This window comes from Aquarana catesbeiana, linkage group LG04 (assembly GCF_042186555.1).
Source record: "Aquarana catesbeiana isolate 2022-GZ linkage group LG04, ASM4218655v1, whole genome shotgun sequence".
Taxonomy (NCBI): Eukaryota; Metazoa; Chordata; class Amphibia; order Anura; family Ranidae; genus Aquarana; species Aquarana catesbeiana.
Genome location: NC_133327.1, coordinates 433,981,048 through 433,997,712, shown reverse-complemented (window position 1 = coordinate 433,997,712; position 16,665 = coordinate 433,981,048). Strand labels below are relative to the sequence as shown.

General features: G+C 41.2%; 1 protein-coding gene across 1 annotated transcript in view; it reads left to right on the top strand.

Moving 5' to 3' along the window:
- The window catches only part of TAGAP (T cell activation RhoGTPase activating protein), a 170,923-nt gene that overhangs the window by 98,756 nt on the left and 55,502 nt on the right, over positions 1 to 16,665 (top strand). The window contains exon 3 of the mRNA XM_073627406.1: positions 7,133 to 7,303. Within this exon, the coding sequence (XP_073483507.1) occupies positions 7,133 to 7,303 (171 nt within the window). The remainder of the gene's footprint in view (positions 1 to 7,132; positions 7,304 to 16,665) is intronic.

Sequence of the window (16,665 nt, the reverse complement as noted above, 5' to 3'; positions counted from 1 at the left end):
TATCTGAGCCCAAAGAGCAAAGGAAAAAAACAAACAATTCACCCGCCAAAAAGACTGACTTACTCTACTCTAGGCGAAAGTTCTGAGGAAGCTATCTATACCTTTCAAAGAACTCACAACACGCCGACCCTTCCCACTACAAGTTTAGTGGAAGGCGACTACAACTTACCCCCTGACACATCTAGGTGGGCTATCCCAATATAGGTGGCTTGTGGGCAAGACAACCTCACCTCTTATGACAAATGGTGGGAGGTTCTCTTGCCAGGTTCATGCTTGCCAATTGTCTGTTTTCTCACATTAACTAACCTGTTTTTGCCTCCCGTTGTATCTTGAAAGCATGTAACAGGATGTGGACATTATATGTTGATGGGCTCCGTCCTTCCTTTGGGGACCAAAGGTTCTTTGGTGGGAGAAGTGTGTAGCAGGCATGTTGTCATGAATCAATGAAAGGTCATGCAATTTCTCCTTTTGGCCACAAGATGAAGATAGGAAGATGTTGACTTGGTCTTCCAGAAAACTAAAAGACAGAGAGGACACTGGGAGAAAGGGGAGTTTCAGGAAGAGCTCGGGGGCTGAGGTGATTTCAGTAGAAGAGAGCAAGAGAGTCTAGGAGCCCAGGAAAAGAAAAGGCTCTGACATGACAGTGCAGAGACAGTGAGGAGAGAACAGCTGTGCCCAAGATTGTCAGTCAGAGAAAGAGAGAGCCTGAGTTGCCAGAAGTCCACAGCCATTTGGGGAATCCCCTAAGTCTGCAGGGAGTTTTCGGGGGCCGGTGTGGAGAGAGGACGAGGTGCCATTGGAAGATACTACAGTGTGGGTAAGCAGTTCTGGGACCGGATTGGGGAGAGACTGAGCAAGAGTCATCCTAAGCAACCTAAGCGAGTTGATGCATGATCGGAGGGGCAACTAAATCAGTGTTACCGGGACTGGTGAGCGGGCCTTGCGGCCAATACTTACTACCATTTCTAGAGAATAAAGTCACTAGTAGCTATCTAACCAGTGACCCCATAGCTCTAATACAGCATGCAGGCCTTACTGACAACCGCAACCCGCGCCAACGAGCTCCAACGAAACTTAGGACTAAGGACTGTCCCTAGTTGCAACTACCTTGAAGCTCTATCTGCTGGCCAGTTTAAAGGGGTACTATTCCTCTGTCTATTCATTTGAGTGCACTCAAAACCTAGTGTGAATTTATAGTACCATTGTTGCATTTAAGGCTTATATGCATTTGTGACGAAGTCCGGACACCCTGTTAGGTATTTCTGCCAAGACGCTGCTTCCCAAGTCCTGGAACAGGAGACCAATGGATCTGGCTATAGAAACCACAAGGACCAGACAACATCAGTCTTGGAGTACACCAGAAAATGAACTGCTATATTTTTAGAAACACACTGAATTTATACAGCAAACCATCAGATAAGGGCTACTCCAATTATCTCAGACAAAGGTCACCTTACACAGTAGAGCTAGTCCTATTATCGTAACAATGACCTCCTTAGACAATCCAGCTCCCCCCCATAGGAATAACTTGCATAAGAAGTCACAAGCAATTAGTGACCAGCTCTGGATAACTTAAGAACACATTATAACACAGAGTTCTCCAGGCCATGGTTCTCCTGCAGCCCAAAGTCCGTGACAGCATTGTTTATTGCTAATCTGCCTGCTAAGTGTGTTCAATTCAGTTTAACTGTTACTTACGCTATGATAGTCAATCAATAGATTAAGCGTATTTACCACTAAACAGGTGAGTGTGTATTTATTGCCATATCCCACAGCCAGGCGAAAGGTATTTCTCACTTGTGTTGTAAATTGTGCTTGCAGTAATTTTATTCAATCAGGTGTACCGGGGGGGCTGAGGTTGTTCTTGGAGTCGAGGCACAGAACAGAGAACCCAAAATGTAACCAGCGACTCCTTCGGGGGTGGCCCTAGAGCGGTATACTGGAATTTTTCATCTTTCAAAAAGTGTTTCCCAGTGCTAAACCTTTCATCCAATGTCTTAATTGCTGCATTTGTAAATTCCATAGCTCAGTATAATTCTCCTTTAAGGGGGTGTGGCAAGGGGTGTGTCCTATGCCTACATACTTTAGCTAATAGGTGTCCCTCTATTCCATTTCAGAAAGTTGGGAGGTATGCACTAATACAGTGATAATAATATACATTGTCACTGTACTAATGACACTGGCTGGGAAGGGGTTAAGGGGCAATCAAGGGGTTAATTGCGTGCCTAATAAGGTGTGTATAATGTGCTGCTTTTTATTACAGTTTTGCAGGGAAAAGAACCAAAGCGACCATTCCCTCTGTATAGAGCCCTTTGTCAACACAGAGCTCTGGGCTGTGATTTGACACAGCTGATCAGCAGGTCCCGGCGATGAATATTTGGCTGGGATCAGCTGACAAACTGCCGCTGTGTCAAATCACAGTGGAGCAGATGGATGGGGCAGACGTGTGTGCCCGAAACCCGGAAACAGTACGGGTACGTCGCTGTGACTATAGGAGCTTCCCTGTTGCAGTATATGTACTGTGGTGGTTGGCAAGCTGTTAAAAACACATTTACTAAGCATAGCTCTTTGCTGTACAAAGGGGCTTGGTACTTCACTAATAGAGTGCTATTAAAATTAAAAGATCGTTAGTTGAAAAAATAAAAGCCAACCTGGTTATTCGACCTGTCAATCTTGTGACTGACTTTCCTCCAATCACAGACCTTTCTCTGTGCTGAGCAGGAAGAAGTCTGTAGGATAGCGCAAGCTCCATACTTTTTATATAAAGGCAGTTTTTTTTAATTGGGCCCATAATTAGTGGGTGTCTTACTGGAATAACCAATTGTTTCTGAATTGCACTGCGCCATGGTTATCTCCTCCTGTATCAAGGTCCTTTGAAGATCAGCTACAGCAGCCAGGCAAGAGTAAAATAAGGGATAGTTTAGCATACCGATATCTAATCACGTGCATTGCACACTTACGCTAACCTGTTTCTCCATTCCTTGGGTTAACTTGAGTCCTTAAAGGGCTTTTTTATTATTTTTAATGCTTTAATGGGTCCCTTGAAATACATGACTATATAAACTAGCATTATGCACTGTAAATGTTGGTGTTTTTTTTTTTTTTTTACTGTAAAATTAATTATGTTAGTTATGATTAGTTTTGCATATTTTTTTAAATATATTTTATACACAGTATCTCTTTATAGTAAAAACTTACAGTCAGAAAACATGGGGCTGTTTCCTTTTTTTTATACTTGTTTGTTTATTGTTGAGATAAAATGGAGAAAGGTGGGGAAAGTCACACAGTTTCAGTTACGTGGAACAAGCAAAATATAGAAGACCAAGGTGAAAAGCACAAGATTCTGCAATCTGTCACATGGGTTATACCACAAACAAACCACAAAGCATACTTCTGCTTGTCTTGTGAAAGATTAGATATCAAAGAAAACAACTTCAATGTAATGTCATTAATCAATAGTACATCAGTTTTGCATACTATGAACAGAATATTAACACGAAAAGTGCCATTAACACTAAAAATACACAGAATCATTTTATCCCTTAGCTGCCATAGCCGCTTTTGTGTACTTGTTTAAACACAATTAAAAAAAAAACAAAAATAGGCCTGAAGATTATGTAAATCCCCTAAAACATTATATATTTTCTGAAAGCAGATACCCTAGAGCAGTGGCCTTCAAACTGTGGTCCAGAGCCACATGCGACCCTTAGCTTGCTTTTATTTGCCCCTTGGGGCATTATTCCCCCCACTCTCAGCAACAGTGGGGCACTATTCCTCCCACTGACAAGGACAACGGGGCACTATTCCTCCCACTGACACCGAAAACAGGGTGCTATTCCTCCCACTGACATCGAAAACCGTGCACTATTCCTCCCACTGACACTGACAACGGGCACTATTCCTCCCACTGACACCGAAAACAGGGTGCTATTCCCCCCACTGACACCGACAACCGTGCACTATTCCTCCCACTGACACTGACAACGGGGCACTATTCCTTCCACTGACACTGACAATGGGGTGCTATTCCTCCCACTGACACCAACAATGGGACACTATTCCTTCCATTGACACCAATGATGGGGCATTATTCCTCCCACTGACACAGACAACGGGGTACTATTCCTCCCACTGACGCAGACAACGGGGCACTATTACTCCCACTGACACCAATGATGGGGCAATATTCCTCCAAGTGACCCCCCTAATACCAAAGAGGGAACACTGCTTACTTCCAGTGACACTAGGATATTATCTACTTCTCTGGTCACAGTCCGGCCCTCGTAAAGTTTGAAGGACAGTAAACTGGCTCTTTGTTTAGAAAGTTTGGAGACCCCTGACCTAGAGAATAAAATAGTGGTAGTTCCAAGTTAATTTGAGGGAACAAAAATACAACTAATTACCCATTTTTTTTTGTTAAAATATAAAGAATGAGGTTGCTCCAAGTAAACAGATACCCAACATGTCAAGTCTTAAAATTGCGTGCACCCATGAAACGGCGACAAACTTCAGTACCCTATATTTTCCAGGCTATGCTTTAAAAGCCCCTACAGGTCATTAGTTTAGATTTAACTGTGAATAATGGGCCTCACTCTGGCGTGTGGCGATAAGCATGAACTCAATGCTTTCATGCGTAGGCACATCCAACACGTGCTTTTACATTTGTACATTCATGTATGTGAGTTTGGGGGGGGGGGGGGCTTAAGTGTTTGGGTGCAGCTTTAAGTTTTTACACTTTCTTTTATGAAATTTTTTTCTTCACATAGTGATGCATGTGATGCATTTTTTTGGTGTCAAGTTCTTTAAAAGACCCCTGATGTCTCATATGTCCTCCAGTGAAGCTAAAGGAGTGCAGATCATACCATATTAGTGACACCTGGACCCAGAAGTGACACTTTATATGTTGCTTCTGGGTCAGTAAAGGGGAGATCAGCAAATGGATGTTCACTAATCTCTTTCCCCTATACCCAGCAGCGACCTGCCATGCAGGTCTCGGGTCCACCAATGAGCACGCGGAGCCCAGTAAACATGGCATCGGTGTGTGGGGAGCGGATGACACATTCAGGGGTGTATGGAAGTTTTCCGGCAGCTGTATCATAGACACCAGATTGTTTTCATCTGACAGCCCACAACTTGTCAGATTTATATACACTATGCATAACGGTAGCCGTAAAAGAGTTAAATAACATGCTGCAAGGGTCGCCTTTAAGCTGTACGTTGTATTACAGAACAGTACGGATTTCATGGACCATCTTCAGCAAAAGTGTGCACTGGGAGGGCATATTTGATGCAGACATTTTTTTGTTCATTTTTTTACAATTGGCTTAGCTTGCATACAAGCTTTCATTTAGAATCAGGAGCCCACAGATGATACAGCAGTATACAAAGGTCCAGCAGTAGGACATTTTTATTGAGGGAGCATTGGCCAAAGAGAACAGACAATTGTTTACTACAAGGATTAAGAGACCACAGATGACACAGTAGTATTGATCAGCAGCAAGACAGTTTTACATAGCAAGGCTAGAGGTAAATTTACCATAGAGAAAGAGCACAGGCTGGGACTTAAAGGGATTGTAAAGGCAGAAGATTTTTTTATCTTAATGCATTGTATGCATTAAGGTAAAAAGCCTTTTGTGTACAGCAGCCCCCCTTAGCCCCCATAAAACTTTCCTGAGCCCCATCTAGATCCAGGTATGATGCAGAAGTGTCTCGACTGCCCAGGACTCCCCTCCTCATTGGCTGAGACAGCAGCACGGCACCATTGGCTCTTGCTGCTGTCAATCAAAGTCAGTCAGCTAATGGGGAGAGAAGGGGGTGTGGCCGGGTCGCGGCTCCATGTCTGAATGGACACACGGAGCTGTGGCTTGGCTCGGGTGCCCCCATAGCAAGCTGCTTGCTGTGGGGGCACTCAACTGGAGGGAGGAGCCAGGAGCATCGAAGAGGGACCCGAGAAGAGGAGGATCTGGGCTGCTCTGTGCAAAACCACTGCACAGAGGAGGTAAGTATAACATGTTTGTTATTTTTAATGAAAAGAAAACAAGACGTTACAATCACTTTAAAGCGGAGTTCCACCCAAAAGTGAAACTTCTGCTCATTTGTCTCCTCTTCCCCTCCGGTGCCACAACTGGCACCTTTCGGGGGGGAGGGGGACAGGATACCTGTCTTTGACAAGTATCCTATTCCCACTTCCGGGTGTCCGGGCCACGGCCCATGACTTTACCGCGGGGCTCCCTCCTCCTCTCCCTGTGGCCGGGCCAGTAGAAGAGAGGAGCGGGGCCTAGCACATGCGCAGTAGGGTTCCTGGTGTGAAGCTGTAAGGCTACACTGCCGGGTACCCTTACCCGCAATGGCGGCGGCAGCAACTGACAGCTGATGGAAACATCAGCTGTGGTGCCGACATCGCTGGATTCTGAGGACAGGTAAGTGTCCTATTGTTAAAAGCCAGCAGCTGCAGTATGTGTAGCTGCTGGCTTTAAAAAAATTTTTTTTTTGGACAGAACACCACTTTAACTCTCTCTCTCTTACCATTTTTGTTGGGTAACATAATCTTTTCAGTTTTGTTTATCCTTTGTTTATATCAGCACTGCTGATCTCCTGCAACTTCTTTGCAGCCCCTTCTTGTCTACATTTACTGTATGCACTTGAGCATGACTCTTTAAGAGCAAGTGCCTGAACAAGGACCTTCATGGAGGGATCAAAAGTTATTTTAATAGATCAACTCTCTATATAAAAGTCCAACCTGTTACCTTGCAATTTTGTAACGATTCCTGAGTTATGTTTCTAATTTTTTTCTTTTTCATATGTTTTGTCGCATAAATAAAGAATTTTTAAAAAATGCACACATTATGAGATTTCAGTAATTGGGTTTACTTATACTTTAATAATATACAAACGAAAAAAAATCATATGTTATTAAAGTGAGCCTATTCTTTCCATTTTTAGGTTTGACGTTTACATAGGGGAACTAAATCAAAATTATTAGAACATGCTTTGTATGACTAGATGTTTAGGCCCAAATCTGGCAAACATTTCTGATGGCAAAATTAGAAACAAATAATTTGTGATGGATATTTCTAGTTTCAACTGTAAATCTCAATTTGTCATATATAATATTAATGTATCTGTTCTTTAGGGAGAACACTGGATGTTCCATATCCATTGAGCAATGCCCCTTTGTTCTGGGTTTATCCAATGAAGATTCAGAGCTGATTTTACATGAATGTGTACAGCTTACTCAGGATTTGAAGACAAAGGAGAGGTACCTCTTCCTCTTCAGTGACATGATTATAATTGCCAAGCTGAAGTAAGAATTGCATTTTTTCCTTATTTTTTTATTTTATTTTACCTGAACTTCAATATCATGAGTTTTCCTTTTTTTTTTTTTTCTTCATGTGTATTCTTAATTTATTTCTCACTATTAAATGCTGACTCAGAAGCTCAGAAATCAAATGTTTTGGAGTCCATGTGGTAAATAACTGAAAGACAAAACCAAAAAGTAAAAACCACTATATGGACTCAGACAACCCTTTATTAATTTAAAACACATAAAAAGAATTATGCAAAAAAAAAATATTAAACCATGAACCCCAATTAACAAAAATATCAAAATTTAAATGTTGTAACACATGAAATCAAACACAATTTAAAAACCATGGTATAATGAAATACCCAATCATACAAAAATACATTGATCATAGATAGATCAATTATCTCTTTACAAAATCAGTTTAGACTAATATTGTACAATCATTGTTATCAGTATGGATATTGCTTCATCAAAATGGCTTATGCTGGTTTACGATGTGTGCATTAACGATTAAAAAAAGTCACCCTCGAAAATGGGCATGTGTCAAGGGTATTGTCAAGACTTATAAGTATTATACAATGGGACATGGCAGATGTGTCTGCAAAGTACCAAGAAGCATCCCTACGTGTGGAATTGTAAAACAACCAATTGCTTATACCAATTCCACATATATGAACACTTCTTGGCAGGTATGTCTGCCATGTCCCAGTGAATAACACATATACATGGACATTATTCTTTGCAGAGGCCCACATTTTGGGGGTGATTTATTTGACTTCCTATAATTGTTTATGATTTTGAAGGAATCCTAGTTTGTTTGGCCTAATAGCTTTTTTGAATTGGTTGATGCATTCATCCATAACCAGCATAAAGTTTTGTGATGATGCAATAGCCACATGATAACAATGATTGTACTGTTAGTGCGTTAGTGTTAACTGATTTTGTGAAGTGATGAATGGACTATCTATGAATTATGTATTTCCATTATTAATGGATATTTTATATAAAATTATAAAATTCTGTTTGATTTCATATATAACAACATTAACATGTTGATATTTTTGCTGATTGTGGTTCATTGTTTAATAATATTTTTTTTGTATAATTCTTGTTATGGTTTTTGAGTTCATATAGGGTTGTTTGAGTACATATAGTTGTATTTTCTTTTTGTTTTTGCCTATTTATTATTTACATCAGTACTTTTTTGTTTATGTAAATAATTATTTTTAAAGGATAAGTTCACCTTTGGTAACATGTTCCATGCTCCACCCTGTTTTTAGGGTGGAATATGTAACATGTTCCTGCTACTGCAGCCGTTCCCCAACCCACCGCCTCTGGTGACAGTGAGGGGGGGGATCTTCTCTTGAAACTCACTGTCACAATTATTTTTAAAAACGCGGCCGTACAGGGCTCCGCCCACCCTGCCACGTCATTCATTCTCAGAGTTCTGCTGATCGTTGGTGCAATGCTTTGCAGACTCTTAGTAAAAAAAATAATAAATGCAATTTTTTTTTACCTGCAAAAAAGATGTGCATTTATAATTTGTTTTTCTTTTTTACAAAGGTGAATTTATTCTTTAACATGAGTACATTCCAGTTGTACCAGCTACTCAGCTTTCTAGTTATATTGTATGGTAATAGCAACTAATAATCATAGCAATTTCTGCTCTGTTTGAAATGCCAATATATGTAATGGCACACTCTTGGGCAGACAGTATGGCCACTTTTTGACTTGGCAAAGTCCACAGGCAGCTTAAGGGCCCTTTCACATGGGTTGTCTGATCAGGTCTGCCTGTCTGTTTTTCAGGTGGACCTGGTCATACGCTTCATTCATCCCTATGGGGCAGTGGATGTCAGCTGTGACATGTCCACTGACACACGCTGCTATCCGGTCCTGTTCACCCATTAGGCTGCTGAAATACAGGACAGGTGTTTTTGTTTTGTTTTTTTGTGTGTGTGTTTGCACAATGATGTGTACATGTATGCCCCCCTCTTGTGAGTATAAGTTTACAAGTTTATTATACTTACTTTAGCAAAATTTTTAAATAAAAAAAGCTGGAATGCACTTGTTAGCAATTGTGTACAAAGATAGTCAATAAAATAGCTGCATAACTATTGCAAAGCATATGGACCGTGGTGCCATTTCTGACAGATTCATGCTATAATTATTCTGAAATGCTGCGCTGCATCGCCAACTGTCTAGACAGCATGTAAAAATGCAGATACATTTAGCTTGAAACATTGTTTCCGCCTTCAGCTGGTTACAATATCTATAATGTTTATCTACTCTTGATATACAAATGAAATTACAATATATTTGGTGGTACACTGTCATGATGAGAAAATCTTACAGCTCTGTATAATGATATTTTGATCTACCCAAAGACTCATTGCATGATACATTATGATTAATAAAGCATTAATCGTAAACAGATCACATCAGTGTTGCTGTGCAACTGGTCCCCTGAAGCTGTTTCTTTTCAGTATTCAATTGGTCACAGGCTTTCCGATGCCATCTCTTACAGTGCAGAACCAGGAATCCTGCACTGGACATAGGATGGCAAGCAATTGCCGCTATACCAGAGCATCAGAGAGAAAAGGAGAGTGCTTGCTGCAGGGGGAGTAAGGTATAAGGTAAGTATAACATTTTATTATTTTAACCTTTTATAATTTTTTTAATTAATATTTTAACCCTTGCAGTGCAGAGGGGCCCCATTGCAAGGGTATTTTTTTAACTAAAAAATTGAAAATTGTTGCGCTGGTAGATCAAATAAGCTGCTGGCAAAAAATAAATAAAATTGGATAAAAATTAAAAAACAAATCCAATGTGTCAGAGAAAGTAAATCCCATGTGACGACAAGTCAGATTATGACATCCCATAAAAAGTTCCAAATGTGAAAACTCCACTGTATATAGACTCCCAATATGTGCATCAAATATGGATGTAAGTAACGAGCCAACAGGTAAGTCACCCAGGTGTGCCTCAACCAAAACCCAAAAAATGCCTTCTTACCAGAAATAATGGACTCTTAATAAAAAGAGTCAAAAGCGCTGTGTGCATAAATATCTCTTAAGATGGAAATCATATACTTCTTTTACTCCTCTCTGGTTAGAGCGATCTCGCAACTGCTGGTGGGAATTGCTCCACCATGACATACATAAAAGATGAATCACAGGTATCCACATAGTGTAAAACCATATTATATATTTATTAAAAGCATAGAAACAATAGTAACTCACAATAGTAATGATAAAATCAAGCAAACGAACAGCAGTGCTGTGTCAAAGAAAAGAGCCCATACGATCAGCCTCCCGGAAAAAATTCCCACCTACCCAGACAGGACAGTTCCTAAAAATATAAATTAATTTTGTTCTAGAAATATCATTTTAAAGACATTTATGAGGCCCCCATGAGATTTAAAGGAAGAGTTGACCATACAGTACACTTTTCCTTCAATTGCCGTAGAACAGGGTAGAGATTAAGACTACAGAATTGTCTAAGGTCCTTAGTAACCCTGATTCCTAAATATTTCAAGTCAGCGGCCCATAACAGCTGGGGGTTAATCACAGATTCCTGGGCACCAGAGTCAAGTGGAAAAAGCACCGACTTACCCCAATTGATCCTGATATCCGAGAACCTTCCAAAATCATCAAAGATGGCAAGGGCAGCGCGCAAGGAGGAACGGGCATCATGCAAATATAGCAAAGTATCATTCGCGTAAAGGGACATTTTTTCCTTTGAACCAACCCGCCAACCCCTCAACGAGCTCGGATTCCCAGACCATAATGGCCAGTGGATTGAGAGCCAGGGTGAAAAGACTCAGAGATAACAGGCACCCCTGGTGAGTCCCCCACTCCAAGAGAAACAAGTCAGAGATTGTACTTACATTGGCTTGAGAAACACAGTACAAAATACCTAGCTATTGAGTATATTGGGGCCCGAAATCATATCTGTGCAGCACCTCCCAGAGGAAGACCCACTCAACTGAGTCAAAGACCTTCTCAGCATCCAAGCAAGCCACAACTCTTGTACCGGAGTTAGCATGCCCGGTAGCTAAGTTAAAAAACAGGCGACGGATATTAATGTCAGTGCCCTTCCTCGACATAAATCGATTCTGATCAACGTGTATAAGATCTTCAATTACAGTAGAAAGATGTAAAGCCAGTATTTTTACTATCAATTTTGCGTAGGCATTGAGTAAAGATATAATCCTGTAAGAGGCACGTTCTTCAGGATCCTTGCTGGGTTTGGTCACTAACACTATTAGGCTTTATGTACACGGGACATTTTAAAACCTCCCTTGAACGATTTAACTTGACAGATAGTAAACAACGTTTAAAAACTTCCATTTTCCCGCGTTTACATGCTGCGTTTAGCCGTGTTTGTGTTTTTTTCTTTTTTCAAATAGTCAAAAATGTATCTCCATTAAAAACGCCTGTAAATTAAACGTAGCTAAACGTGAGTTACCGCGTTTACAAGCTGTTACAGGCATTTGGGGTTTGAACATCCAACCTGAATGCATATTTTTGCTTTCCAAAAAATGCTTCTAAACTCAACTGCCTAGAAACGACTATAAATGACCCTGTGTACATGTATTGAGAAGATAACATAGAGGAAAGTTCAGGGGCAGCTGAAAAAAGCACCCAACTGCAAGAGCCTCTGACAAAAGGGCTGTGAGCCTGGGTGCCAGGAGCTCCTGATAAAGGGAATAAAATTCAGTGGGGACTTCATCTGGGCCTGGGGCCTTGCCAGACTGTATATGGCCTAAGGCTATCTGAACCTCTTCCATGGTGTTGCCTCTATCTAAATGCTTACACTTAGCAAGGGTAAGGAAGAGAAAGGAGACCCAGTCTAGATAAGTATTGAGCTCAAGAGTAGTATAGTCAACCCTAGAGGAATACAAGGTAGTGTAAAAATGCAAAAACTGGCAGTTGATGTCATCCGGAGATGACAGCAACCCCCTAGCAGAATCTCTTATCCTCCCTATGTGAGTGGTGGGAAACTGGCCCCTAGCTAGCCAGGTGAGCAAGCGCCCATTCTTATCCCCATACTCAAAAACCTGTTGTGTAGTGGAAAGAAAAGACTCCTTAGTCATCTCTATCCATACCAATGAAACGTCCTGCAAGGCACATTGCCATGCATCATAACCAGCTCGACCAGGGTTCCCAACATAAGTGACTTCCTTCTGTCGAAGATCACTCTCCAACTGTTCAAGAGTGTGCACCTGGAGTCACACTTAACTGCAGTAATACAGGAAATATTTTTCCCCCGGAGCCAGAGCTTAAACCCAAACCACTAGGGGGCTAACAGTCTCCTCAGTAGAAAACCAAAATCCACATAATGCTTCAGGGATTCCCTCCTGAACTTTAGGATCTGAGAGCAAGTACCCGCTGCAGCACAGAGGAAGAGGCATAAGCCAGGTCAATGTGGAAGAAGGAGCGATATGTGGCTGAATGGCAGTTAAATTCTCTATCAGAGGAGTGGAAATGCTGCCACATGTCCTCAAGGGCGAAAGCGGTCGCCCACTGAGAGAGGTCGGAAGCCCAAGTGATAGAGGTATGAAGTCTGTCTAGGCACTAGTCAGGCACCAAGTTGAAATCACCCATAATCAATACATTAGGTACCCCATACTGAATGTTTACTTAAAAACAAATTCTATCTATCTATCTGTCTATCTATCTATCTATCTATCTATCTATCTATCTATCTATCTATCTATCTATCTATCTATCTATCCAGGGCTTTTTTTCAGCTTGAACTTGGTGGAACTAAGTTCCCCAACTTATGGCTCAGACCCTCTGCTCCCTGCTTACCACTATCACTTGTAAACACAGAAGCCTGGCTTCTGTGTTTACAAATGGCAGCTTGTCTCCCAATGACACACACCTGAACTCTGCACTCTGTATGCAGCACACCCCCAAACTCTGCACGTAGCGCAGCCCTGAAGTCTGCACTGTGCGTAATGTACTCCTGGTATATATTGCCCCTTTAAGACCCTCCCACTATTAGTGAAATTTGACCACATCCAGTATTTGATGCGGTTTGGAGGGTGTGTATGGGTTGAGGGGGGTTTGAGGGGGGGGTCGCGGTTGAGTTCATGCACTGATTTTCTGATAAAAAAAAGCCATCTATCTATCTATCTATCTATCTATCTATCTATCTATCTATCTATCTACTTATCACAGAGATTTCCCTGGAATCATGATAGAAATCAATAGGTGAGAGGTAACAAAGAAGAAAAAAGTATTTTATGCAAAAGAAATGGAAGTTCAGCTTCATAACCCTTTTATTTCATAATGGCTATTTAGGGGAATATCCTCTGCTAGTGGGAAAGTGAAACTACACAGAAAGCCATATGCACAGAACAACTTTGTGACTCAACACATCTGATTTGCAATCCAGAATACAGAAGATACAGTAACTGTAGGGCAAAGAGGGAAGACACATTAAGGAGAGATATCAATGCTGCTCACCCCAATATGGACAAGAAAAATGGAAAAAAGTCCCCCGAGCGGGGTTTTTAGGCAGATAGCTATAGATATGAACAAGACATTAAGTAAAATATTAAAATTCTTTATTGAAGGGTAATGAATAAGTGTAACAACATATAAATATAATTTGGGAGCTCAAGTGGGAAAATACCCATACCAAATACATATAATAGCAAACATAGGTTATACACAGCATGTGATAAGGCTATTGCATAACAATCCTGACGTGTTTCGACCCATGAATTTTGGGGTCTCTTCAGAGGATGAGTTTGCTAAAGAAAAAAGAAAAATTTATAATAGTATGTCCAGCTTATTTAAAAGAGTTACAGCATAGGCAAGTTTGTTTAGCAACATGTTTAGTAACACTTTGCACATAATTACCACTGAGTTTGGATGTACCCCTCGATCAGAGCCTCCCCACATAGCAGCTAGACCATCCAGTGTGCCCGCACGTAGCAGCACCCCGGAAGAGGGGGGAACAGGAATCCACCTGATATGGCTTGCAAGGAGTCACACGTATAATTGCCCCCCCACCAACATGCCACAGGGGGGTGGGGCCGGAACCTACGAAAATTGTCAGAGCGTTAGCTCATGAATATACCCATATAGGTTAGTGGTTAGATTTAACTGTTGGGCAGTCAGAAAGTGTTGTAATAATCTATTACAGCTTGAATTAATCATGTGAAGGATAATAAGATCAGTAAAGTGACTATATTGGTATAACTAATATAAAATATGTCAGGGATGACCTAGTCTTTAAATGCTGACAATGGCAGTGATAGGAAGAAAAGTGAGGGATGTGCACAGTGAATAATGACGTGTAAAATATAAAAAATATGAAGAAAATGTGAAAAAAAGAATGTGCATGAAAATGATGCGAGTGAGTGTTTAAACAGCAGAAAAAAAAAACAAAAAAAACAAAAAAAACAAATGAGTGTATGTGTGATGTGTGAATTTAAGGAAAAAGTTCATGATATTGCCAAGTATCTAAGTCTACGGCATCAAGAACTAGTGTGCACATAAATCAAATTAAATATAAGTAAAATATTATTCTATGGGGTCTGACAAAGCATTGATAATCAGATGTATCATAAGTTCTTACTCACTCCTACCGTTGAGGAAAACAGTCTGGCCGTCCAAGGAGGAAGTGGAGGGATCACACCCAAATCCACCCTCATTAAATAGTGTCCTTAATTAGTACTGAATTTAACAACAGGTATCGTTTCTTCTGCCCCTTAACCCCGGTGTGTAGAGGGAGGCTGTGGCCACCATTGGCAGGCCTCGTGTGGCTCCCTCGGCGTCCATCAAGGCGAAGCCCCGTCATCTGTCGTCACCTGCGCCGTAAAATACGTGACGTCATGAGGCCGCACGCACACGCGACCCGCACATGTGCGCACACCTCACGCAACGTCCGAAGGTGATGGGGGATGCCGCCGGCAGGGTAATCACGCCCATGGGTGGCCGACCCGGGAATCCGGCCATCCAAGGGGAGAGACAAGGGGAGCGCAGGTAACTGAGCTCCCCACCCTGCCGGGAAGACAAATCAGTAAACATGATCCCCGACCCGGGGAGCATGCGACCATGCAGGCATCACAGGGATCCGATGGCCCAAGCTGCAAGTGGGGAGGCGCCGATCAGGAGGCACACAAACAAGCTCACATATGCCATTTGTGAAAAATAACAAATGACAAAAGTTTTCTACATAATTGCTTATTGATCATACAAAGTAAACATTGGAAACTGTGCACTGACAATTCTAACAATATTCCTAAAAAATATGTAAAAACCAAAACAACCCAGAGATGGCAACATCATTTTAACATTTAAATAGATTTATTTGAAAGGAGATAACTCCTAGATACACAAAATAGTAAATGTATAACAACCCAAATAAGGAAATTTGCATCGGATCCAATGGATCCCTCATTGCTCGCGGTTGCAATGCGATTTTACTCTATTCGCAACCACGAACGAGGCCATGAATTATAGACTCGATTGAGTATAATAATAATACAGACTCACAATACAAGAGCGTAACTGATTTAGTGAGCTCAAGGGGAGAAATGTAATTCCGATTTAGTCCCCTTATTGAGAGTCTACTTAAAATCCTAATATGCGATTTAACACATTTTTGGAAAATATATGGATGCAATCTAATGTGGTATCTAGGATTAACACACAGGGATATATACAGGAGAACAGACAGTGCACAGCTCATGTCTAACTCCCATGTGTCAAATGGGAGAAGGGGTGTTTAACCACCCAAATTTGTATAGCAAAGAGGGAAGACACATTAAGGAGAGATATCAATGCTGCTCACCCCAATATGGACAAGAAAAATGGAAAAAAGTCCCCCGAGCGGGGTTTTTAGGCAGCTAGCTATAGATATGAGCAAGACATTAAGTAAAATATTAAAATTCTTTATTGAAGGGTAATGAATAAGTGTAACAACATATAAATATAAATTGGGAGCTCAAGTGGGAAAATACCCATACCAAATACATATAATAGCAAACATAGGTTATACACAGCATGTGATAAGGCTATTGCATAACAAAACTGACGCGTTTCGACTCATGAATTTTGGGGTCTCTTCAGAGGATGAGTTTGCTAAAGAAAAAAGAAAAATTTATAATAGTATGTCCAGCTTATTTAAAAGAGTTACAGCATGGGCAAGTTTGTTTAGCAACATGTTTAGTAACACTTTGCACATAATTACCACTGAGTTTGGATGTACCCCTCAATCAGAGCCTCCCCACATAGCAGCTAGACCATCCAGTGTGCCCGCACGTAGCAGCACCCCGGAAGAGGGGGGAACAGGAATCCACTTGATATGGCTTTCAAGGAGTCACACGTATAATTGCCCCC